At 43.6% G+C, this 26,783-nt stretch overlaps 1 protein-coding gene across 1 annotated transcript in view; it reads left to right on the forward strand.

Moving 5' to 3' along the window:
* The window catches only part of TGM3 (transglutaminase 3), a 45,996-nt gene extending 19,558 nt beyond the window's left edge, over positions 1-26,438 (forward strand). The window contains exons 6-13 of the mRNA XM_069062714.1: positions 2,942-3,119; positions 3,867-4,002; positions 9,036-9,139; positions 11,107-11,349; positions 14,876-15,187; positions 19,449-19,606; positions 23,931-24,064; positions 25,242-26,438. Of these exons, the coding sequence (XP_068918815.1) occupies positions 2,942-3,119; positions 3,867-4,002; positions 9,036-9,139; positions 11,107-11,349; positions 14,876-15,187; positions 19,449-19,606; positions 23,931-24,064; positions 25,242-25,389 (1,413 nt within the window). The 3' untranslated portion in view covers positions 25,390-26,438. The remainder of the gene's footprint in view (positions 1-2,941; positions 3,120-3,866; positions 4,003-9,035; positions 9,140-11,106; positions 11,350-14,875; positions 15,188-19,448; positions 19,607-23,930; positions 24,065-25,241) is intronic.
* Positions 26,439-26,783: the final 345 nt, after the last annotated feature.

Below are 26,783 nucleotides of genomic sequence, written 5' to 3' on the forward strand. Positions count from 1 at the left end.
CTAAAACCTGCAGCCTGGTAAGGCAGCCAGGGTGGTCCATCATAGCACCCAGCCCTCCCTCTGTCCACCTTCTCCAAATCTGGCTTTAGCTGCTGTTGACTCATTGCTAGGCCCTCAGGCAAACCACTTTATCTCACCAGAACTTCCTGAGCTGCACCTGGTGAGGATCCCTCCCAAACTCACTCACTGCTAGGCTGGGCTGGGTGAACTATACTAATTACCACCTGCACAGCCTTTTGAAAGGATCAGAGCTGGGTAGCACAGCTGATTGCTACTTTCCATGGTGGGGCCCTGGTGATTCAGCAGATGGGACAGATGGTGAAATCTTTCATCTTGGCCTGTCTGTAATATATCTTACGATCTCAAATGATGGCCCCATCAAGATGGGAGGAGGGGAGAAAGATCTGTAGGTCCGTGGCTCACCTGCAAACAGGGGTGTGCTAGTCTCTGGGCTGCTTAGTCTAAATAGAATCATAGACATCAAGGGCTAGAAGAGGCCTTGGAACATTAGCTGTCAAAGCTGGAAGGGACCTCCTGTTAGTCTCCTGACATTTTATAAAAGAGAAAACATTCCATAATTCGTCTTTTTCTCTGAGGGAAGTGAACTAGAGAGTTTTTAGAAATCTATATCTTTAAAAGCATAGCAATAACAAAATCCGGAGGAAACAATAGAAAGAGAAAACTCATTCAAAATAGCTACAAAATATGCAAAATATCTGGGAGTCAGTCAACCAAGAAACACTCAAGACACAGATATAGATCACAAAGCACTCTTTAAAAGAAAAAAGATTGACAAGTAATTGAAGAGATATTTATTGTTTGTGGGTAAGCTACACAAATGTAATAAAAATGGAAGCATTACCTAAATTAATTTAAAACTTAATTAATCAAACTAACAAAGGAGTAGTCTATAGAGCCAGACAAAAAAATAACAATTCATTTGGAGGAACAAAAAGGCATCGAATCTTAAGGGGAATAAAATTTAAAAAGAATAAAGAGAATAAGACTTCTAGACTTTATATTGTAAAGCAGTAATTATTAAAACTGGTACTAGTAAAAAAATAAAACAAAAAAAGTATATCAGTGGCACAGAATATATAAACAAGAATTAGTAACAACCTAATTCAATAAACCAGTAAACCCAAGAATATAAACCACTTATAGAAGAACTCAGTATCTGGCAAGCACTGCTGAGAAAACTGGAAAGCAGTTTGGCAAAAATTAGATTTGTTGTTGTTCAGTCACGTTTGATGCTTCATGATATCACATTTGGGTTTTTTCCATTTCCTTCTCCAGTTGATTTTACAGATGAGGAAACTGAGAAAAACTGGGTTAAGTGACTTGCCCAGGGTCACACAGCTAATAAGTGTCTAAGGCTAGATTTGAACTCAGGAAGATGAGTCTTTCTGACTTCTGGCCCAACTCTGTCCACTGCCCACAGATAAGCTCAAAATAGAAATATGACCTAAATATAAAAGGTTACATCATAAAGAAGTTAGAATAAAATGAAATAAGGTATATTTCACAACTATGACTAGAGAGAAAATTCTTAACCAAAATCAGAAATGGATCACAAAAGATAAAATATATAATTTTGATTATATGAAATTAAAAGGTTTTTGCACAAATATAATTAGTAGTATAAGACAGAGGAAATTTGTTTTAATGGTTTTGATGAGTTTGTTTAATAACAGCAGTAACAAGAATATTCCCTTCTAGCAAATCTAAAAATAATTTAATAAAGAATGAGAGAAAAAAGTAGATTTAACAATTATAGTGCAAATATAAATGAACTAAACTGCTTGAAAAAAAGAAATGGTTACAAAATGTATTAAAATCCAACAATAGGTTGTTTATAGGAAATACATTTAATACAGAAAGGTTTTAATAGATTTAAATTTAAAAACTGATATTAAAATTTTCCATGCTGTTGCTAATTCATGAAGAGACAGGGTAAAACTGAGGAAGTCAAGTCTATAGAGGTAGAAACTGAAGGCCAGCGAATGAAAGTGACTGTCTCAAAGTCATGCAGTGAATTAAGAGTACCCAGTTCTCTTAAGTCCCAAGTCACTGCTTTTCAGAGGTTCCCAAAGTGAGCTATAGGGTGCTAGAATGATGGGGGTGGGGCGGTAGGGTCCTCAGATACAATTCAGGGACATTGAATAAAAATAAGGGGGTAGTGGAAACATAAGGAAAGAAGAGAAGAGAATTTTGAAAAACCATTCATATATGTTTCATCTATTGTGTAAGAGAATTAAAGTCATAGTGATTATATTATTTTCCAAATAAACAGACAAAATGCAAGTTATAACCAATCAGTGGTCCAAGTCCACTGACAGGTCTTAACAAGCAAATGTTGGCAGGCCAGCATTGTCCCGAACTATTAGGAAGTCCAGTATGCATCAGCTTAAATATGTGCATGTAATGACTTGTTTACAATACAGTACTATACAGCTAGCTACATGACATAATATTGCATCATCAAAATTTCAATGCAGGAAAAAAAAACCCACAAATTTACAATGAATTATTAAATTTAAGATGTGTCATTTAAAAAAAAAAATTTATAGTAAGAGCGCCGGCCTGAGTCGGGAGATTCAGGATTGGTTCAGGCCTCAGATACTTAACACCCACACAAAATAACTGGCTGTGTAACCTTGAGCAAGTTAACCCCAATTGCTTTAAAACAAATTATATTTTTTAATTGATGCAAATTTTAAAAAAATTAAAGGGTTAAAGAAAGTAGATTTGCAGGAGGGTTCTGAGTAATTTTTTTTTTTTTTTGCAAAGGGGGCAGTAGGCCAAATAAGTTTGGGAATTTCTGCTCTACACCATGCTGAGCTCTTCTCCTTCTCATCTTCCTCTCCTCATCCACTTTCCACACATTGCCACCTTTCCTCCTCTCCACCTGCGGAGTTGACTGGACACAGGTGTTTTTCAGGTCAATGGCAATGATGATAATGGTGTGTTATCTGGGAACTGGAGTGGAGATTACACTGGCGGCAAGGACCCTAGGAACTGGAATGGCAGTGTGGAGATCCTGAAGGAATGGAAGAAAAATCGTTTCCAGCCTGTCCGCTTTGGCCAATGTTGGGTCTTTGCCGGGACCCTAAATACAGGTACCCTGGGCAAATGCAGCCTGGCTGGTCATTACAGAATGGTGAACTCACTCCCCAAAGCTTATCCCTGAATTAGGAGTCTGGGAGTCTTGGGTTCCAGTTCTGACTTTGTCAAATTCCCTTTGTGAATTTAACATCACCGAGACTCAATAGAATGAGGATAATCATATTGTACCACCTGCCTACAAGGGCTGCTGTGAGTTCAATGAGCCTTAAACTGCTATACAAATGCAAGTTGTCATCATCCTCTTATTACCTGTAGAAAGGGGGAAAATAATAGACTCATTCAAAGACTAATGTAACTAAATGTGGAAAGAAACACCTGGTTGGCCAGACCACAGCAACACTTAGTAACCCTCTGCTAAATTATAGGGAAGTTGTGACCTTCACTAGCCCTGAATGAAACTACAGAGCACAGGGGTTAGAAGTAAATGGTGCTTTAAGGCCTGCAAAGTGCCTTACTCACAGCGGCCCTGTGGCATGAGCACTGTCAGCCCCATTTTATAGATGAGGGACCTGTGGTTCAGGGAACTGAGCAGAGCTGCCAAAGGTTACATACATACAGACCCTGTATTCAAGCCCAGATGTCCTGATTGGCCTGCCCCACACACCTACCCCAGAAGATTATTGTGAGGAAGTGCCTCCGTAAAGAGTAAAACTATATACATGGAGATTGTCACCACTGCTGCCACCACCACCACCATCGTCATCATCGTCTAAGTTGTCTCCCTGGTTTTTGACTTCCAGTGCTTCGGTGTTTGGGGATTCCTGCCCGAGTGATCACCAACTTTAACTCAGCCCATGACACAGATCGCAACTTGACCATAGATGTCTACTATGATGCTCTAGGAAACCCATTAGACAGAGGGAGTGACAGCATTTGGTAAGCACCTCTCCTTTCCTCTGTACTAACTCTACAAAACTCAGCCATCTCCTTGTTCATATTGTTCCTGAGAGACACAGCTCTAAATGGAGGGTGAGGGGTTAGATAGGTAGGAGGAAGAGAAATACAGATGCAGGATGACAGACAGACTGATGACACATCTAAAATTAAACCATTCTGACATATTTCAGCACATGATCTGATAGAATGGAATACACAATGTAGTGTTTCCGTAACAGGTTACTCAGAAAACCCACTGTCACAATGGTTGCTCACTCTTTGGAGTCAAACCTAATAAAAAGAAAAATAGATTTTGGAAATGTCACTTAGAGCAGACAGTTTTAAAATTATAAATTTTTTTTTTGTTAGAAGGGTCCTTAGCATTTAAAACTGGAAGATAACTTAGAAAACAGAATGTCAGAGCTGAAAAGGACCTCAGCGCCAACAAGTTTTAAATTGGTAGGACCTGGGAACATTTTGGAGCTTAAGGGGAGCACAGAATAGAGAAGGTTAAAGCTGGAAGGTTTTTAGGAGATATCTATCTAATCCAGACCTCACAGTCTGCTTAGGAAAAACCTGAGGCCCACAGAGGTTAAGTTATTTGCCCATGATACAACTAGTAAAGTGGCAGAACCAAACTTAGAACCTAGATCTCCTGGGTTCCAGTGCTCTTTGCAGAATTCTGCACTGCCACCTGATATCATTTTAAATGCCTTGTGGAGGATGTAGTGGAAAGCTCTGTGTGGAATTCCACACCTGCCTAGCCCACCCACATATGCCAGCAGAGCAGCTCTGCACATAACCATATAGCCCCCAACTTTGCATCAGCCTTGTAGGAGGCCAGGGCTTATGTCTGAAGGTCTCTGAGTGCCCCTGTCCAAGTCTATGTGAATGCTACACAGAAAGCTGTGGAATCTGATCCCTACCCCCGTTCTCTTATTTGCCAGAGGTACAGGAAACTAAAGATCACAAGATGTGGGTCCTAACCCCAAATGTGCCCTTATCTGGCTCTGTGCCCCTGGGAGGCATTTCCCCTCTAGGGTTCAGTTTCCTCCTATATAAATTGGAGGGAATGGATCAAATAATCTCTAAAGTCATCTTAAAAATTCTGATTCTCTAGATGTCTTTTCCTCCCAGGGAAGCCACTCCCTCTTTTACTTAATACCAGCACCATCTGGGGAAAGAAGGCCTAGAGCCATGTAGGCTGGGTATGTAATAACAACCTGTCTTTGCAAGAATTTATAGCACAATACAAATACTATTCGGGTTTAAATGGTATCCTGTGAAGAACAGGTAATAAATAATCTTGATTTTATCCTAAACTGTATTAATGCAATTCTATTTTTGGTCAGAATCCATCTGGCACCACATTTTAGAAAGTTCATCAACGAGCTGGAACAGGTCAAAGAAAGGAGAGTGGCCAGGATGGGGAGGGGCCTCAGATTTGTGACATGTAATAATAGCTGCCATTTATAGAGCACTTACTATGTGCTAAGTGCTTCACAATTATTGTCTTATTTGATCCTCAGGGAGGTAGGGCTATTATTATCATCATTTACAGATGAGAAAACTGAAGCAAACAGGAGTTAGTTAGGTGACTTGCCTACGACCACACGAAACCAGATTTGAGCTCAAGTCTTCCCAAATCCAGGCCCATCTGCTCTATCCACTGTACCACCCAGCTGCCCCTAAATGTAAGCATCAGTTGAGGAAATCTGGACTATTTAGCCTAGAGAAGGGAAGACTTAGGTGGGGACATAATTGTTCTCTTCAGCTATCAGCTACTATCATGGGAATGAGAAGCAGACATTTCTCAGGTGGTTCTAGAAGGCAAAACCAGGACCGATGAGGGGACGTTTCAGGGTCTCAGATTTTGGCTCAGTGTAATAAGAATTCACTATTCTAAGAACATACAGCCATCTAACAGGGGAATAAGCTGATTTGTTAGGTAAGCTAAGACTACTTAAATAAGCTGTAATGCCCTTAGTGTACATATAATAGAAGAGATTCATGATTGGGTAGGAGTTAGAAGTCCCAAATTCCCATTCACCTCTTAAGATTCTGTGATTCAGTAGAACCCAAAGTGTTTTTCTGATCCATCATTTCACAAAGTTCCTCCTTCCCTGACTGGTTGATTTTACCTCAAGGACCTACAAACCAAAGTACAGTAAGTTGTAGTTATGGTCTGTCACCAGCCTTCTCCCAGTTATCCACAGCTGGCATCAGTAGGATCTGATCACAGGGCTGGTGGGGAAAGAGTATCACCCCCTTGTTAGCCAGATTCATTGGTACAGCTAGCAGTTACCCCATTTATAAAATGAGCTTCAGTTAGACTAGATGATCCTTCAGTGCCTTTCCAGCCTTAACAATCCTCAAATACAGAGCTCGAGAGTTAAATTTCATTTTCAGATCACATTCATCCCATAGTTTGACACCAGATGGCAGAAAGAGTCTTCTGCTCTGTATCTACTTCTCCAGGGCTTTTCTGTGACTGTTGTCTGCTAACAAAAATGAAGCCTCAGGCCCAGCCCACACAATCAGCATGACCAAATCAGCTGAAACAGCTTATACTGTGGTTAGCTTTTACCCTGATGTTTCTGTTATGTGCATGTGTCTTTGTGTATGTTTCATTTGACTGCACTGTCTTGGTTTTCTAAATCCACAAACTGGATTGCATATTTCTTGTGTTTAAAGAGCTCTTTGGAAGCCTAGCCCTGTGCTCACTGAAACAGGTTTGGGGCCTATGCAGAGGATCATAAATTAAGAGCTTGAAAGGGATCTCAGAGGTCATCTGGTTCAACCCCCTTATTTGAGGCAAAGCACTCTCCCAAGGTCACCCTGGTTATATATAAGAGAGTGTGGACTTGAACCCAGGTCCCCCAACTCTGAACCCAGCACTGTTTCTATTTTGTCCTGGTACCCTTTAACTGTTTCCCCTGGTACTGAGTACCTGAGGGGAAAAAAATCTTTTTTCCTTAGACTCATAGGATCATAGAGGCATCTGAAAGGTCATTTATTCTAACTATCTTTCTCCCCCATCTCCTCCTGACCACCTATTTAACAGTAAAATATTTCCAAGGCTTATGTTATTCCTTATAATGCCAACCCAATCAGAACCAACATTTTTTGAACACCTCCTGTGTGTATTGGGTGATAAAATTGGAGGACATTGAGTGCATTGAAGTTAAAAGATGAACAAGACATACTCTGCCCTTAAGGCACTTACAATCCAGTTGGAAAGACAGCGGGTATGTGAAAATGTAATTTATGATGACTGGTAGAAGCTGTAAGTACACCAGGTCACTCATGCTATGTCCTGTAATATGCTACACCACCTAGTAATCCCTAGGAGGAGAGAAGAGGCTGGAACAGGCTACTTTAGGCAGATTGGACAAGTATCCTCATACCTTAGCTCAGACTCACTCAGGTACCTTCACACCTCTGATCCATCAGCCAGCTGCTTCAGCCCTCTTCTTTCTCCAGCTTCAAAGTTGAATACTCACCTCCCCTGGACTTTATGAAAGCCCTCCTTCCCAGGTATTTGTCAGTCCAACAGAGCCCACAGACCTGGGAGAGATTCCCCTCCCCAGGGCAGAATGCTGTGTGGTACTTAAAGGGTAAAGTAAGAGAAATTTAGAAAATTGGTCCATGACCAATGAGACCTTGAGTTCATTCGTGAGGGCTTCGTCAACCATAAAACACTGTCAGACCCTTAGCACATTGACTGGCCAATCTAGAAAGGACCTAGATTATGTAGTCTTTCCCTATCATTCGTTGTATAGAGAAAGAAAATGAGATCCAAAGAAATGAAGTGACTTGCTTTCTGTAATATAGAGCAATGTGCATGTTCTACACCTTCTACCTGAAATGATGGAAATTTGCCTACTATGACTTTCCCTACAAATGTTGTCTGCTCCTGACTTGTTACTATTTCCATAGTCACAGAACCTGTGAAACAGTAATTGCTTTCTGAGCTACTTCCCAAGATAGGAATTTATATACTGGAGCCAGTCTGGTATAGTAATGGAATATAGAACTAGAAAATGAGGTCCTAACTAGCTGTGTGACTTTGGACAAGTAACTTCACCTCTCTAGGTTTGTTTGGACTAAATGGCCTTGGAGATCACTTCCAGTGCCAGCATTTTATGGTCTAAGATTCATGCTCACTCTGCTTTTTTGTTTTCTGCATTCTAATATTTTATATTTTTAGGCCCCTTCCAGCTTTAGTTTCTGTGAGTTCTTTGAGCCCAAAGGAGCAAGGTATATATTCCAAAAACAGTCCGAGTTCTCACAGCATGTTACTTTAATTTTTTTCTCCATAGGTAGGAATTGCTACGTATCAGCTCAATATCAACATTTCCCTTTCAGACCAAGACTCTTAATTACTAAACCCAACTTTTTCTCAGTCTTCATCTTTCTTGACTTCTTTGCAGCATTAGGCAAGGTTTATTATATCGAGTGGTCCCTGGGTTTCTATGACATTGTTTTCTCCTGTCCTTTTATGAATATTCACATTGCAGCATGTAATGAAGGTCTCCTGGCCCTAGCTAACTCTGCAGAGAGGAGGAATTTGGAATGTCAGATTTGGAGGGTCGCTTAAATGCAGTGGCTAGGTTCAGATTGTGGATAGAACTGTTTGACCCTAGGCAAGTCATTTAACCTCACTGGGCCTCAGTTTCCTCATCTGTAAAATGAGGAAGTTGCACTAGATGGCCTCTGAAATCCCTTCCAGATCTGTGATTCTGTGATCAAGTCTAATCTCCAAGAAGCCATCCCTGCCCATCCCGAGTCATAGGGCTCCTCTCCCTTCCCTAAACCCCTGTGATATTTACTGTCTTGGGGAGAGCTGACATATAGTCTCTTGGATTATATAGTTAATTTTTTGTACATACCTATTCTCTCTATTACAATTATTCATCCTCTAAGCTAATAAGATTAACATTTGTGTTAATGATATCTATCTGTAAAACAAGAAGATTGTGCTAGCTGAACTGACCCTGAGGTTCCAAGTTAACTATGATTTGATTATTCAGGAATTTCCATGTCTGGAATGAAGCATGGTTTGTTCGAACTGACTTGAACTCACAGTATAATGGATGGCAAGTGTTGGATGCAACTCCACAGGAGAGAAGTCAAGGTAACCTAGTATGATTAAGTTCGTCTGACTCTCTCTTGCTTCTTAGATGGGTCATGGTTCAGCTAAATCATTGTATCTTTGACAAATGGAGAGAAATGGGGAGGATGATACAGGTGATATCAAAGTTATTTCAGTTTGTCTTTGAGGTTATATACTCCCTAGCAAATTTAGCTCCTTATTCTGTTTGGTTTTGACTGATAATAAAATGGGTTTGTATTCTCTGACTCCGTTACACTTAAAGGTGGGAAGGTAGCTGCCCTTGCAGTAATACAGGTATCAGGAAGCCATCCTAGGATTTAACATCTTCCAGAGAAAAACTTCCTAAAACATGGCTTTCAATATGTTATTTCCTGCCCCAAAACTTTCACCGGCTCCTTTCTTCCCTCAGGATAAAGTCTGAACTTCATAATCTAGCCTCACTACCTCTATCGCAAATTTATCTCCCATTTTTGTCAAACTCAGATCCTCTGTTCCAGACTGGCTGTCATACCATCCCAAATACAAGCTTGCCTCGTGTTCTGCTGTTCACACATCTTTTCTCAGTGTCTATAACGCCCCCACCCCTTCTCTCTGTGAATCTAGATTCTGCCCATCTTTCAAGGCCCCTGCTAAAGTCTCACCTTTGGCATGAAGCCTACACTAACAGCTACTGCCCCTACTGATCTCTCCTTCCCATTCTTGAACTCAGAGAATCATAAAATGTTTATCATTACAAAAGAATTCATTGGTTAGCTAGTCCAGCCCTATCTATAACAGCCCAAATGACTCTTCATTCAGCCTTAACTTAAAAGACCTCCAGCAGTGGAAAACTCACTGCCTCCCAAAACAGCCCATTCTTTGGTCTTAACAGCTTTGGTTGTAAAGTTCCTCTTTATATAGACTCAAATATCCCTTAATTTTTTTTAACCTCTCATTGGGCCCCAATCACACATAGCCTGGTGTGACTCGTCATTTCTTCTTGTTGTGAGGCTTATGTCCCTATCTAGACAATGACCTCCATAAGGTCAGGGGTCACCTTCTCCTTTTGAAAGTGCTAAGGCACTCAGCAATTCCACAAAATAGAGGTCATTCACTCTTCATAGGATCCTAAGACTTAGAATTGGAAGGGACTTTGGACATAATATCATCCAACTCCCTCATTTTACATTTGAGAGAGAGGTGCAGAAAGGTGATGTAAGTTAACCAAAGTTACACAAGTAGTAAATAAGAGATCTAAGATTCTAAGTCTTCTGACAGCAAGTCTGTTGCTGCTTCAGTTACAAAGTTTCATGGCCCAGAAATAAATGCTTTGTCTCAGCTTTGATTTTTCCTAATATTAAAGTATTCAATTGGGAAAATATTTCTCCAGAGCTTGTTATATGTGGAACATCTTGCTGGGACCAAAAAAGATACAAAATTCACCTTTGCTATTGTAACAAAAATGTTTCTAGCTTTATATTATAGCCTGTCTGTCACATTGATCATTCTTTAATGCAGTCCTGTAGGCCCCCCAAATTAATGACCCTTCCACCAGCCCTCCTACTTCCTGAATAAGAATTTCGGCCTGTGTTGATCAAAGGGTAGAAGCCTTGAGGAGCAAATGTAAAGATGACCCTGCCACACCTCACTTTGACTCTGCTACAGCACTATAGCAAATATAAGAACAGAGAGCGTGGTCCCTGTCCCTAAGGAGCTCCCAGTCTCAGTCTAACAATCCTGGGAAGCTTATGATGAGAACTCAGTAGTGAAGACAGTATAATCTATCGGATGTGAGAAGAGGGAGCAATCCCTCTGGGATGAGGTGTTCACTTCATGGAGGAAGAAGACTTGATCTAGTGCTTGAGGGACAGATGGGATCTGGAGAGGCAGAGGAGAAAAAGGAAGGACATAGACATCATTGGAGGGCCTTCTCAGGGTGGAGGAAATGGCACAGGGGTGGGGATGTCTGGGCTGCATTTTCATGCTCTGTCTGACTCCTTGTGCCCCAGGAGTGTTCCAGTGTGGTCCTGCTTCTGTCGTTGCTGTCCGGCAGGGTGATGTGAACCTGGATTTTGATATGCCCTTTGTGTTTTCGGAAGTGAATGCTGACCAAATCACCTGGATTATCAACTCTGATAACAGCAAAAAGCAAACTTCTTCTAAAACTAGCTCTGTGGGCAAATTCATCAGTACAAAGGCTGTGGGCAGCAATTCCCGCATGGATGTCACAGACAAATACAAATATGCTGAAGGTGAGGGCCCCGGTCCAGGCAGGGGCCATCACATCCAGGAAGAGGGCTGTCCATCTCAAGCTCTGTGATTCCAAACATGGCAGGACTCATTCTCTCTCATTCACTCTTTTAGCAAATACATATAAGTACCTGCTCTGGATAGCTCCTGGTACTTGATGTCCTAAGGAATAGAGAGATACATAAGTCAAGCTTGCTAGATAGTGGAGGTAGAAGCCATGTCTGTATATGATTCTCTTAGGGAGTGTGAAATGTGTCAGCAAGGTATAAAGTATCCTAGGAATACAAAGATCAGGGAGGTCAGGAAAGGCTTCATGGAACAGGTGGTCTTACAAGGATTTTAAATGGCAAAGATGAGGCTTTCTGGCATATGGACCAAAAGCACCCAGACTACATTAAGAAGGGGAGAACAGATCATTAGTTTAGAAGGTAACAATGGTGGGGCGGCCAGGTGGCACAGCGAGTAAGAGCACCGACCCCAGAATCGGGATGACCTGGGATCGAATCCGGGCTCTGATACTTAGCACCACACCCAGAAATAACTGGCCGTGTAACCTTGAGCAAGTTACTTAACCCCAATTGCTTTTAAAAAAAAGAAGAAGAAGAAGGTAACAATGGGGCAGAAAGGCTGACTGAAGCCAGGTGGTGGATGCCCTCAAGTGCCAGGATTGTGTTTGGGTTGTATCCAATAGGGAGCCGTTTAGTTTTCAGCAATGAAGTGATGTGATCCAAACAACCTCAAAAAAAAAAAGGTTTGTCTCTAAAGAAGGCAGTGATGCCTGCAAGCACCAAGCAAGCCAGGAGATGCTGTTATGAAGGGAAACAAGAAAAGTAGGGGAGAAAAATAAAGGCCACCTAGACTATGACTGTCTACTCGAGATATCAGTGACCATGTTTGGTCATCTTTGTCATCTGCCTAGCAGAGAGCTCTGTCCCCAGCAGACTTTAGTAAATGTTTCCTAACTGGCAAGTTATGGCACTGGCATCACAGAATATCACCTGAAATAATGTATGTAGAATCCTTGACTAGAGTCTGGGTCAGAGCAGGAAGGCATCTTAAAGCACAGAATGGATGCACAACATGGAAAGGACCTTAGAGCCTAGAACAAAGAAGTCATTGCTGGGAGATACTTTCAACTACAGAATCTTAAAATGCCACTGAAGACATAGACCACAGAAGGTCAGGACAAAAAAAACACAGCCTAGACCTGAGAACATAGAATATGTGATGTTCTGGCTGAAAAGAACCTTAGAGACATAAGAGTGCAACTCTTGAATTCCACAGGTGGGAAAACTGAGGCCCAGAGAGGTGGTGGCTTGCCTGAGGTCACCCAGCTCATTAGTAGTAAAGCCAGAACTAAAATCAAGGTGTCTAGACTCCTAGGTTTGTGTTCTCTATAACTCCTTTTTTATCTTTCTTTCCCTCCTTTCTCTAGGTTTTGTCCTCCTCTTCCATTCCTTTCTACTCCCTCTCCCTCTTCCCTCTCTAAGACAGCTCTGGGCCCATGCACAAGTACTGCCAGCCTAGCTTATCCCTACAAGTCCTGGGTAATGCCCAAAGCTTCCTGTTTGTGATCCCCAGTTCAGAGGATTAACACAGTGGTTTTTATTCTGCCTTTCTCCTGCCCATTCCCAACAGCCCCCTAGCCTTGTACTGCTACCCCTAACACACAGTGATGTGAAGTATAGACAAGAGAGGATGGTGAAGAGAGCAGCAGACTGGCAGGCAGGAGGGGCCTGGGGTCTTATCCCGGCTGTGCCGTCAGCTCCCCGCATGACTTTAGATAAACCTCTTCTCTCCAAACCTCAGTTTCTCCATCTGTAAAGTGAGAGGGTTGGAGCAGATGGCCTAGGGCCCTTTCAGAGCCAGCACCATCTGTTCTAAAGTCCCAGCTGTGATGGTCTCTGTTTTATGATACTTCTGGAGGAAATAGTCACTGGCAGAATCAGTGCCAGGAAGAAGATTCCTTTGCATACATCCCCACCAACAATCCCAACTACATCAGCTGTATGTCACCATTCTGAAGTGACTTTGTGACCAAGGAGACTGTTCCCCAGTCCAAAGTCACAAAGAACTTCCCTCTGAAAGTGCCTAAGAGTGCAGAATGAAAATAGGTCTCAGCAAATAAATGTTCCATGAATCCTAAAGAGGTACACCTGAGTGTGTGACCCATTCCAAATTAATGTCATGTTAATGCAAAGGGCCTAGAATACAAGGTGAGACTAGAAACAAAAGAACTCTTTAACAAATAGACCACAACTTATTGTAACAAGCACTTTATAAAGTATAGTTACCAAAGGAAGTATTTGTATATAAGTTTTCATATACAGTATCTTATTTTTGCCTCACAAGAGCCCCATGATATAGGCAAGGCAGGTATTATTAACCCCATTTAATAGATGGGAAAACTAAAACTCAGAAATGTGAAATGACTTACCATACAAGAGTCATTGGCAGATCCAGGACCTGACTGTTGGTCCACAGCTTTTTCCTCCACTGTCTCCATGCAATTTGGATTATCTACTTCTATCCCCTTACTGGACCCTTTAAGGAGGAGAATGATCCAGTGGCATCCAGGTGACCTAACCTCAGTTCTGGGCTCTGCCCCAGTCCCCCAGCATGACATGAAGCCGAGTCATTTGACCAGTCAGCCTCAATTTCCTCACCTAGTGACGCTAACTTTGCCCCAAGGAGTAGCTCATAAAAGTAGTTGCTAAGCATTTTGCATAACTAAAATGCTAAAGACTGAAAACAGGAGTAGGAAGTCCAGATCCCTGGGCAAACCCCAGCAGCTGACCTACATAGCGCTAGCCCCAGTGGGAGCCTCTGTCTGCAGACAGCTTGGGCCCCAAAATAGAGTTCCCAGCATAGTTCTTGGCCCCAGGTGTTCAGCCTGCACCTCGACTAAAGGATGGGAAAAGGCCATGAGGAGCCTACACTGCAGGGACCTGGCTGCTCTGGTAATCTGCTTGACTATTCTTCTCCCTTGAAAGCTAGAGCGGAACCTTCCTTGAGCTAATTTGGGAAGAGAGTAGGGGCAGGGTCAATAATTCCATCTCCCTTCTTTCCATTGAGATACCTTATTTTGTACAGCACTGTAAGGGATTGGCTCCCAGTAACAGACAGTTACACCCTAAAATAGAGGTGGTTAGAGCTGGAGTGGCCCTTACAACACAGAGTATCAGGCCTAGGATTGTCCTGCGATGGGCAGTTTCTTAAGAACAGCATCTGTCTTGTATCGATGTTTGTATCCCTAGTGCCTTGTAGTAGATAAATGTTTTAGACTTAGAATCTTAAAGCTGAAAGGAACCTAAAAAGAGATCATCCAGGGGTCTGACTTCCCTATTTTACAGTTGAGGATGCTGAGACCTAAAGAAGGGAAGCACCTTGCCCCAAGTCACCCAGCAAATCAGTAGCAAAGGCAAGACTAGATCTCAAATCCTACAGTCGGGTGCTCTCGCCATTGTTGTAACGCCGCCTCCAAACACCTAAGACCTCTCCAACACTGTCTCTCTCCCCTTCGCACAGGTTCCAAGGAGGAGAGGGAAGTGTTCAGGAAAGCTCTGCAGAATCTGAAGCCCAGTTCCAGCGCTTTCGGCTCCACAGCAGCTGGGGCAGAAAACCCAGAAGAGAGGACACCCAGCATCTCTGGGAAGTTCAAGGTCAATGGTGTTCTAGAAGTGGGGAAGGAAGTCAATCTGTCCCTGCAGCTCAAAAACCTGAGTGAGGACTTGAAGACTGTCTCAGTGAACATGACAGCCTGGACCATTGTGTACAACGGCACTCTGGTACATGAGGTGTGGAAGGACTCCATCACAGCGTCTCTGGACCCTCAGGAAGGTAATTTATGAGCCCTTTCCTTCATAATTCCCTCTTCCACCACAATGTACAGTTAGCTGAATTCTCACATGTACATTATCTTAGAGTTTCATGTACAGCCTTACAAAGAAGGTACCGTGTTTCCCCAATAATAAGACACTGTCTTGTGAATTTTTTTGGACAGAAAAACACCAGAGGGCTTATTTTCAGGGGAGGGCTTATTTTAATGAACCTTGACAACAATTTTAATAAACAGGTAAATGTGAACAAAAAAATGTACCTTTATTCAATAAGCAAATCACTGGGGAACAACAGGATGACGCGCTCACTGCTGCAGCTCTGATTGGATGCAGCTCAGAGCGCGGTGTACGTTTCACGGGGGGGGGGGAACGGGACGGTGCATACAGAGGGTACCATAATGTAGCGTGTAGCGCAGGGGATCACCTTCACTACAGTAGCAATCTCAATAGGGCTTATTTTCGGGGGAGGGCTTATTTTAGAGGAATCTTACACAGTAAGGGGAGGGCTTATTTTCAGGATAGGTCTTATTATCGGGGAAACACGGTAGGCACTGAAGAGATGATTGGTACCAGACCTGAGGCTCAGAGGATGCAAGTAACTTACCCAAAGTCACTGAGTTAATACAGTCAGAAGGTAGGAATGTTGTCCCTCTCAATGGAGTGGAAGGTCCCTGAGAGCAGGGACTACTTCACTTTTGTCTTTGAATCCCCTGGACCTTGAATGATGTCTGGCACATCATGGGTGCTTAATAAAGGTTTATTGAATGCTTATTGATTCCATCCTGCAGGGTAGAAAATAATAGGAGCTGGCTGTAGCAGTGCATAGTACAAGTCAAGAAGAAACCTGGAGGATTCCAAAATGGCCCGATGAGTAAAGATGGAGAGAGGAGACAAGCATTGAAGGACAAGATAATGATAGATGGATAGACAGATAGACAGATAGATAGATAGATAGATAGATAGATAGATAGATAGATAGATAGATAGATAGGTAGGTAGAGATAGGTAAATAGATATAGAGATAGAAAAATAGATTGAGTGGTAGATTAGAGACAGATTAGAGATAGATAAATGGATGGGTAGGTAGAAAGAGAAATATAGATTAGAGACAGATTGATTGATAGATCGATACGTTGTCTCCCCCATTAGAGCTTGAACATCTTAAAATCAGAGACTATCTTACTTTTCTATTTCTATTTCCAGCACTTAGTAGAGCACTTTGCACATAGTAATCCCTTAACAAATATTTTATTCATTCATAGATAGAACATTTATTAAGCACTTACTGTGTGCAAGGCACTGTGCTAAACTCTAGGGATTGTTGACCTGAAAGTTTGGTTAAAGGAGGTAAACAGGCTGATATCTATTTATATCATTTATTTCCTTAAAGCTAGCAGATACATGCTGCACAGAGCCAAAACATATAAGTTCTGACTGTCTGATACAAGAATGACAAAGTTTTTATATGCTCTAGGACAATCCCAGGACATCTGTGTCCCTCAGATTTATGGTTTTCATATGTTTTTAGGAAGGAAGCTTCTTAGTTGAATAAGTTGTAAATACAAATTGACAAGACAATTGACAAAGTAGTGTCAGTTAGACACTACACACCTCTAGGAAAGATAAGAGAAGTCCTATTGTTCAGTTTTATCTGATCTTTGAAGTTGCTGACACAGGAAAGGGCATTTTTAGAGCAAAGCAAAGCAGTCTGATTGATTAGTTAAGGTTTTGGCTCTTATTAAGGTTAAAAAGTGATATTAAATGATTATCAGGATATAAATACCAGCAAGCCAAACAAAGCCTGCTCTCCAGAAACTTCTGTTTTAGTGCGCCTGAGGACACACAGAGGGCTGGACGGAGGGAAGGCACACACACAGCAAGGTGTGGAGTGGGCAGGCTAGGGGCTAAAGCCAGTCCTTGTCGGCTCTCAAGGGCCATTTGTTAAATTTTCAGGGTGAGCATTTACACCTTGCAGATCTTCAAATATTACAAACCAAGGTATGGGTTATTTACTTTTTTTGTCTATATTTAAGAAAGTGATGGTGTAAATGTTAAATAATGCAGATTAAACTGCTGGTTGTTAAACTTTTACTAGCTTGCCCTTATCTGGGCCCAACAAAATCAGGCAGAAACTGACCTATCAGCACCCAGAGACCAGGGCCAGAGTCCAGGTAACTGGTGGGAAGAGGTAAAAATAGTCCAAGGAGAGAGTGGCGCAGGCCAGGAAATGGCCTAAGTAGTCTGAGGTTCTCAGATGAAAGATTTCTCAAAGTTGGGTTGTATATTACAGAGAAGTTCCTGAGCTACAGGGGCCTCTGCCGAACCAGAACGATAACCATCCCTCTGCCCCGGGCTCCGGTTGGGAAGAAATTATAATAACAACAGCCTTTCCCTTATACCTCCTCCCAGTGGCAGAACATCACCACAATAACAAAAATAGTGTTTTAAGGTTTAAAAAATGATCCCCACAACAACTCTGTGAGATGGACAGTACTTTGTTACTCTTGTAGTTGTTGTTGCAATAAAGCTTATTATCCTCATTTTACAAGTGGGGAAACTGATGTTCAGAGATCTCATTTCCTCCTCAGACCAACCCTGGGAGGTAAGTGCTTTTATTTTCCCCAGTTTACAGATGAGGAAACTGAGGCAAACAGCAGTAAAGTGACTTACCCAGGGTCATAAAGCTAGTGCCTGAGGCTGGATTCAAATTCAGATTTTCATACCCTCTCCCTCTCTTCTCCTTTGCTTCTGAGCAGCCTCCTAGGTAGGCTGGCTAGGACCAGATTATAAAGGGTTTTAAATGCCAGGTTTAAAACTTTGCACTTCACTCATAAGCAACGGGATATTGCTTTTGAAGCAACTGACTATTCTCAAGCAGGGGAGGAAGGTGCTTTAGGAAGTTTGTCTTGGCAGGCTAGAGGCAGGGAGGGGAACTGAGTAGGGGCCCTTGCTGTAGAATTCTAGAATTCCGGAGTTGTAAAGGACAATAGAGATCATCTAATTCAATTCTGTCATTTCATAGATGTGGAAACTGAGGCCAGAAGTGGTGAAGTGGGTTGATGAGCCTTGGAGGCCAGGTCTGAGATGCTCATTTGTCTCTTTGCCTCTCTCAATCATGTACCTGTCCAGTCCCACTTTGGGGATTGTATAATTGACAAGCAGAGCACCTATGGGTCACTGGAGCTCCAGAGAATACTTGGAGTAAGGGACATGGGCCAGACAGCCAGAGAAGGCTGACCCTGGTAGAGGCCCAGCAGTATCTTTACCATCCAGCTAGGGTGGAGAGGAGGAGAAAGAGGAAAGGAAGAAACCTGAGCCCTCTCCTCCTCTGGGGGAAATGGAAACAAAGTAGGAAGCCAAGAGCACTGGGATAGGACCCAGTACACCTGGGTTTGAGGCCTGTCTCTGCCATTAACTCACAGGGCAACCACAGGCAAATTATTTCCCTCTGAGTCTGTTTCCTTGTCTATAAAATGGGAATAATAACCCCTGCACTGCCTACTTCATAGGGTTGATATGACAATCAAATGTATACGAAGCATCTTGGGACTATAAGTGAGACATAAACCTGTGCCACTGGTATTGACCACGTGGACAGAATGCCCCAGAGTCCCCCCTATACAGGAAGAGGGTGAAGAGCACAGACCAGACCGACCTCCACCCTAAGCTTTGCAGTGAGACCAGTAGGCAGGTGGGAGGGTCTGAAACCAGTGCAGAAACTGCGGGTTTAGGTTCCATATACCTCCTTAACCTGGCACCCTCAGAGTGTGCTTTGAGTTTGAGATATGCCATCCTGGCTCATGTGAGCTTTCCTGTTTAACTCAAACATAGCCTGTGGCTACAGCCACTTTCTATGATTCTGGCAGGTGAAGAAGGTAGGAAGTAGAATATCACTCACAGGTTGGGCAGTCCTTTCAGCCCAGACATGCCTAGGCCCTAGGGACTTCAATGTCCTTCGTTCATCTCTAGGAAAGGGAGGGAACAACAGTGCCTTAGCTTTTGAAAAATCTCCCTTATGTGTCTGGCCTCTTGGGATTTTGCTCAGCTTCTTCATGGTGGATATCCCATTCTAATCCCAGGGCAGCTGTTAGCACAAGGTGTGTGACCATCTCATCATCCACAGGGAAGGAGGCATTTTTATCAGTGATTAACTAAGAGGGAAGTCACCCAAGGAATGACCAGAAAACATTTCCCCAGAGTAGGCCAGCTTCACGTTCACCTCCCAAGAAAACCCACGCTCATTCTTGGAATTCTCCTTCCAGAGATGGAGTACCCCTTGAAGCTCACATACGCTCAATATGAAAACTTCTTGACGGCAGACAACATGATCCGCATCACTGCTGTGTGTCAAGTTACAGATGAAGCCGAAGTCGTGGTGGAGAGAGACGTCATCTTGGACAATCCTTCCATCACTCTGGAGGTAGAAGGATGTTCCTGCTATGGCTCAGGGGGGAGTGGGAAAGGGTGGAGCCCCTGTGAGTGAGGGTTAAGGGTGAGGGGACCCCACAGTACACATGCACTCTCATCACACTGAAATCAATACAGTCACATCTTGAGGATGCTGAAACCACTGCCATACCAAGAACCCCTCAGTTCTCTCAAAGATCCTTCCTGGCACAGAGCCAGGGAACTTGGTACATACGTGACTCCTGCCTAAGATCTAATCATGTCTCAACCCAAGGCTTTGTACTGGACTGTTTCTCTGGTGCCATATTCACGTGTCCAAGGAGATAACTTCCTCTTTTCCTGTGTCCCAACATTTACCAACCTTTTTTGGTTCAAGACATATCTGTGAACTTCCCAGGTCACACTGGAGACACACAATAAAGGGGAAGTGAAGGAAGTCAGGACAACACAGTCAATGTAGGATGTTTTCAGATTCTCCCAGAGTAACCCAGTGCCCTGGGTGGGAAACAGCTACAGCTTTTCAGAAGCTTGCTCCCTTCTTGACTATTTATCCTCCTGCAGAAGGCAGGTTAGTGCCCCATCTCCCTCAGGAGCTGGACGTGTGGAAGCCTGCTGGCCCAAAAGGGGCTCTGAGATCATCTCCTTTCCAAACTCAATGTAAGCTGAGTTCTCATTCTGATGGAGAATTCTCTGACTTGAACTGGAGTTTCCTCTCCAAGGACCTCACCTGTTCTCTCCAGCCCATATATCTCACAGTTACTTAGAGTAGAGAGAGATATTAAAATGGTAGCACTCAGCAGAGTCACAGGACCTGGCTTTGAAATCCATTTCTGTTCCACACTGCTTGTGTTACCTTGGGCAAATCACTGCCTCCCAGGGCTTCCATTTCCTCCCCTGTAAAATGACGGGGTTTAACTAAAGGACATCTGAGGTTCCTTCCAGCCCCAGATCTGTGATGCTTCAAGGCTGCTTCCTCAGCTGTCAAATGAAGAGGGCCTCTGAGGATCTTCCAGCTCTAAATTCCAAAGAATACTAAGTTCTTAACACATATGTGAGGCTTTACAGTTTATAAAATGCACTCATTATCCATTACTATTAAAATACATTATTAGTATGGATGAATTGCATCCATTATCTTCTTGGATCCTCAGAAGGATTCGATTTATGAGGTAGCAAGGCATCTCCCCCTTTTACAAATGAACCTGAGACTGAAGGGGCTGAGGTAGCAGCATCCTCTGTGGGGTCCCCTTCTTAGGCAGTAGCAGCACTGGGACTTGAACCCAGTTTGCATGACTCGAAAAGGGCCCCTCTCTGTCCTCTCTGGAGAACTCTGAGGCACGAAGGTCTCAGGGCCCTGCCTCTGATAGCCACTGCAGAGCAGAGGTGAGCAGGGCCAATCTCTCCACTGCCAGTATCCACAGTAGAGTCCGATGGCCAGCAGGGACATGGGCAGTTCAACTACAAAGCCACTGACGCTGTTCAGGATCTGGGTTCTGTCCATGGCAGTCCAGGCCTCCCTCCACCGTAAGGGACACTGGCCTCAGAGGAGAGGAAGAGATGAGCCAGGAAGGAGGACAACTGGAGAGAAAAGAAGCTGGATTCCCATCGGACCATGAGTCCTCAGGCAAAGAAGCCTGTGCACAGCCCTGGGTCTGAGGCCAGCCAGGATCCTTCCAAACTGCCTCCTAAATGACTGAGAACTCTTCCCCAGATCTGACCAGTCTGTGCTGTGACAACATACAGGGGATGCCCCTCTAACCACGGATGGCTTTAGAAGACAGCCTGGTGGGGTAACAATGGTCTGTGTCTGGCACCCATTCAGAGTATATCACCAGGTTTAAAGTCCCATTTCACTAATGAGGTTTAGGACCAGAGAAATTAAGTGACTTACCTGAAGTCACTCAACAGTAAGTAACTGAGATGGGATTTGAACCCCGGTCCCCAGACACCAAATACTGGTTTTCACTGTGCTACCCCTGCTGTTCTCCAGAGGCAAATGATATATCCCAAGGATGTTGTCATTTTATCATCTGCCTTTAACTGGGATGATCCCTGCCCAGACAGCCTCCCAGGGGCATGAGGAAGATCGCCTTTCTCTGCTAGCTACATCTCACTCCAGAATACTGCACAACTTCCTGGAAGACACCTGTAACCACTCCAGGCAGTTTGACCTGACCATCCACCCTGGAGGAACCAAGAAGGCCTTCTATCCAGATTGTGGCATGGAGCTGGAAAGGTGGCCTATGACACTCAGTGTGAATAGCTTAGAAACAACAGAAGAGTCAAACATTAAGGCAGGATCAGTATTGAACAAAATAGAAAAGTGGTAAATTTGGGGAAATTGAAAAGCTCTTTTAATGACCCCAAACTTCTCCCATAAACAAAAGCCCATCTTTTTCATACAAGTGTGAAAGGTCTCCAGTGTGGTTGTCTAGTCACAGTATGGAAAGCTACCATCTCTGAAGAATATTTAAAATGAGGGTCCCACAGTGAGCAGTAGAAAAGGGTATAGAGGGTGGGAGGGGGGTGCAAGTTAGCCGCAACACATGATAAATAAGGAAATATCAAATAAAAGTCAGAGTAAAGGATGTTTTTGAAGAAAGGCCTAATAAAAATGCATAGTCAGGTAGTGGGAGTGAGGAATAAGCCTCTGTCTTCCACTATTACCAACAAGGTGTCAGGAGAAATCGAGGGAGGCCTCAGCATGTTGGGGGTCCCTCTGGTGAACCAGAAGAAGAGCAAGGACAGGAATGCATGGTATAGTCAGGCACCGACAGGTTGGATTGACCATGGCGTTGAGGACACTGGTCCATTTGAATAGTTTAAACTCACACATTATGTTAAGGAATTATTATTATAATTATAAAATACATTATTGCAAAATAATATCAACTAATGTCCAATTTTTTTGAGTCAGTGTTCAAGTATTTTTCTCAGAGTCAAATTGGGAGAAGTGGAACATAGCAGAAGGAACCCTGACCTAGTATTATTTTTTTTTTAAAGCAATTGGGGTTAAGTAACTGGGTGTGGTGCTGAGTATCTGAGCCCGGATTTGATCCAGGTCATCCCAACACTGGAGCCGGTGCTCTTACTCACTGAGCCACCTGGCCGCCCCTAAGCAATTGGGGTTAAGTAACTTGCTCAAGGTTACACGGCCAGGTGTTTCTAGGTGGGTGATAAGTGTCTGAGCCTGGGATTCGATCTCCAGGTGTTCTCAACACTGGAGCCGGTGCTCTTACTCGCTGTGCTACCTGGCCGCCCCCTGACCTAGTATTATTATAATTATAAAATACATTATTGCAAGATAATATCAACTAATGTCCAATTTTTTTGAGTCAATGTTCAAGTATTTTTCTCAGAGTCAAATTGGGGGAGGAAGTGGAGCATAGCAGAAGGAACCCTGACATAGGAACCAAGTGTGCTGAGTTCTTTTCTTGGCTCTGTCACTGTCTCCAAGTGACCTTGGAGAAGTCAGTTCTCCTCTCTGGGCCTCAGTTTCCTCGTCCATAAAAAAGAAGGGGTGGGGAGGCTAGGTCACACAGTGAATAGAGCACTGGCCCTGAAGTCAGGAGGACCTGAGTTCAAATCCCACCTCAGACACTTAACACAAAAACCAGCTGTGTAACCCTGGACAAGTCACTTAACCCCAATTACCCTAACTTCCCCCCTCTTAAAAAAAAACAAAAAAACAAAAAAGGGGCAGCAAGGTGGTGCAGTGAATAGAGTACCAGTCCTGGAGTCAGGAGGACCTGAGTTCAAATCCCATCTCAGACACTTCACACAAAAAATAGCCGTGTGACCTTGGGCAAGTCACTTAACCCCAAAATGCCCTCCAAAAAGCAAAAAAAAAAAAAAAAGAAGAAGAAGAAGGGTTGGTCTAGCTAAGTGGTATCGAGCTCAAAAAGAAAAGGGACTAGTAAAGATTCCAGAGGCCTACATGAAACTTAGAAACCTCATATTAGCATTATTGATGTTGTATTGTATTTTAAAATTTATTTTGTTAAATATTACCCAATTATCATTAAATTATTAAATTATTCCCAATTACAAGTACAATTACTCTAGAGTGTTGCCCCTGGGCCTCACTGTGGATGTCTCTGGTCTAAATGACCTCTGAGAGCCCTTCCTATTCTAATTTTCCACGTTTCTAAATCTGTGAGTCAGTGGCAGAGCTGGAATTAAAAGCCAGGTTTCCTGGCTCCTAATCATTTCCCTAACACTCCACTGCATCTTCCACCATCCTCTCTGTACTCTCTTCTAGGTCAGGTACAGAGGAGCAGCTACTACTTGGGCTAGGGAGACAATGCTGTAACGTAATCTACACCTTTTCTCCACAGTTACTGGACCAGGCCAGAGTGAAGACCCCTGTAAATGTGCGGGTGCTGTTTGCCAACCCCCTGGATGAACCAGTGAATAACTGTGTGCTCACAGTGGAAGGCAGCGGTCTCATGAGGGGCAACCTCAAGATTAAGTGAGTTTTGGGGGCCTCGACCCTGGGCTAGGACTAGTGTGATTCAGGAAGTTGGTTTGATTAAACTTAACATGACTGGGGGGCCCTTGTAGTTCCAAAGGCTCAGAAATAGTGCCATCCTTAGGGGGCCTGTGTTCTGCACCGCTTCTCCCATCTCCCCTCTATCCTTGCCAATTGCTACAGGGACCAAAGGATTGTAGGGCAAGTGTGGGAAGGAGAGGACAAGGAGGCAAGACCATCTGATGGGCACTCACAAAGGTCCAAGGTTCTGGCACATAAGCAGACACACAGAATTCTGGGTCCCACGAGATCTAAGACTATGTTGCCAACTTGACCTGTGACCTTAGGCAAATTACTTCTTTTTTCTGGTCCTCAATTTCCTCCTCTGCAGAATGTGGACCTATAAGATACATGTAATAATATGATCATCTAATAGAGACCCCTCATGGGACTGGGTGTTATTGGTTTCAGGGGTGACTAACAGGACACTTGAGGTGTCCTTCAGGCTCACACTTGGCTCCAGGTTTCAGTGCAAAGCGGTTAGATTTGTTCTCCCCGCCCAGTGGATACACCCAGGACCAGTGGGGAGGGGGACTAAAGCTCACTGCACAGAAGGTTTCCTGACATTCCTAGTAATGAAATGAATGGTCCTGAGAAGCAGCAAGTTCCTCATCACTAGAGGGGTTGTGGTTTGTTTTCCCAAAAGTGGAGGAAATTCACGCACTTAGTGAGGGGTTTGGACACGGTGACTCCTGAGATCCTTCCAGTTCTAAGTGACTCAGGAGGCTGTCACCTAGTCCTACTCCTAACTCAGCTCTGCAAGGATGTCACTGGGGTGCCACCATCCCAACAGGGCTTTACATACTAGCCATGAGAACTTAAATCATAGAATACAAGACATCAGAACTGGAAAGGACTTCAGAGACCACATAGTCTATGTGGGAGGAAGAATTGAGGAGGAAACTGAGGCCTATAGAGATGAAGTGACGTGTCCAAGGTCACATGGCTACAATGGCAGAGTTAAGAACAGAATCCAAGTCTCCTGATTTCCAACAGAGTTCTTTCTTTGTACAGCACTGTTTGGCCAAAGTGTCACCTGGGCGACATGAGAATTGAGTGGCTTGTTCTCTTTTCTCCTGACCTCTCCTTATGCTTCTTGCTTTTTTCTTCCCTTTAGGGTGCCATCCCTACGCCCAAAAGAGCGTTCCAACTTCAAGTTTGAGATCACTCCCCTCAGGAGTGGCACTAAACAGCTACTCATTGACTTCTCCTGCAGCAAGTTCCCAGCAATCAAAGCCTTCCTGTCTGTCGATGTGACCGAATGAGGAGGCTGGAGCTATCTGCTGCCCAGCTCCCCTTCTGCCTGGATAGACTGGGGTCAAGGGCTTCTGGAAGTAGCCATGTCACTCAGCCAGGGCTGTCCTGCCTGGAAAGCCCACCCAAGACCCAGGCTGCTCACACACCTTCCCTTCTCAATACACACACACACACACACACACACACACATTCTTTCTCACATACACTCTCATACACATACATATTATTTCTCCAATACACACATATACACCCTTTTTCATATACTCTCTCTGTCTTTCTTTCACACACACACACACACACACACACACACTCACTTCTCAGGTGGTGTCTGCAAAGGATGCCCCACTTCACTTTTGCACATTCCCCAGCAGGTAATTCCTCCGCAGGCCATGGCTGCCTCCTCTGCTTCTCCTCTACACACCCCTCCTCTCTTTGATTTGCACTCTACTTGGCCATTGAACTTTCAGGGTAGAAATAATAATGATAGTCCTGGTAATTCTGATACAGTGCCTTACAGTCTCCCAAGCTCATTACTGCTTATAAGTCTTAGAATTTACAAAGGGCTTTCACATCCATTGTTTCATTGGATGCTTTCAGCAACCCCATGAGGGTAAAAAGGTAGGGATTTTTATCCCCATTTTACAGATAGAGAAAATGAGAGTCAGAAATATTAAGCAGATTGCCTATGGTCACACAGCTAGTTGGTAGCAGAAGCAGGATTCAAACCCAAATCTACAGATCCCAAGTTGAGGGCTCATTCTACTGTATCTTTCCTCTCCCTGTCATGGAAGAAGAGGATGTTTGGACTGTTTGCCAACTTGAGATGAGTGTTTGTGCTATTGCTGCTTCTACCTCAGACCTGAGGGTTTGGGGACTATAACCTGCCACCAGATACAACTCCATACATTGAACAATGATAATAAAAAATGTTATACAGCAACGATGTTGAAGGACATCCTACTTTCATGCCTTCAGAGGAAGGTGCTTCACATAACCATCTCTATTACCAAGTTTGGGCAGAGTTCAAGAAGCCCAGAGATCTGTCCCCACTGGCTTCCCCCATACTCCAGGTTTTCTAGCACCTTGGTTGTTACCACTGCCCTCCACCTCCATTTCTACTCTCTGGGATTTCTATAAATCTGTTTGATGGATTTTAGCCTCCTGGCTGAAGAAGGGCTTAGAACATAGGAAAGAGATGATCTCATCCAACCTTCCCATTTGGGGAATTAGGTCTAGGGAAGAGAAGTGTCTTTTGTGTCAGAACCAAGAATAGATCCCAAGTCTCTAGCCTTGTGGCCCCAGGGTTCTTTCCACTGAGGGAATAAACAATGGAGAGCTCTCCCCATATAGAAGGAGGGGAGAGGAGAGGAGATTTTGTCTCCATCCATGGGAGGAGGCCATG

The sequence above is a fragment of the Petaurus breviceps genome, unplaced genomic scaffold, assembly GCF_028583685.1.
Source record: "Petaurus breviceps papuanus isolate PSGF00001 unplaced genomic scaffold, PetGlider_PUasm1.0 90503, whole genome shotgun sequence".
NCBI classification, from domain to species: Eukaryota; Metazoa; Chordata; class Mammalia; order Diprotodontia; family Petauridae; genus Petaurus; species Petaurus breviceps.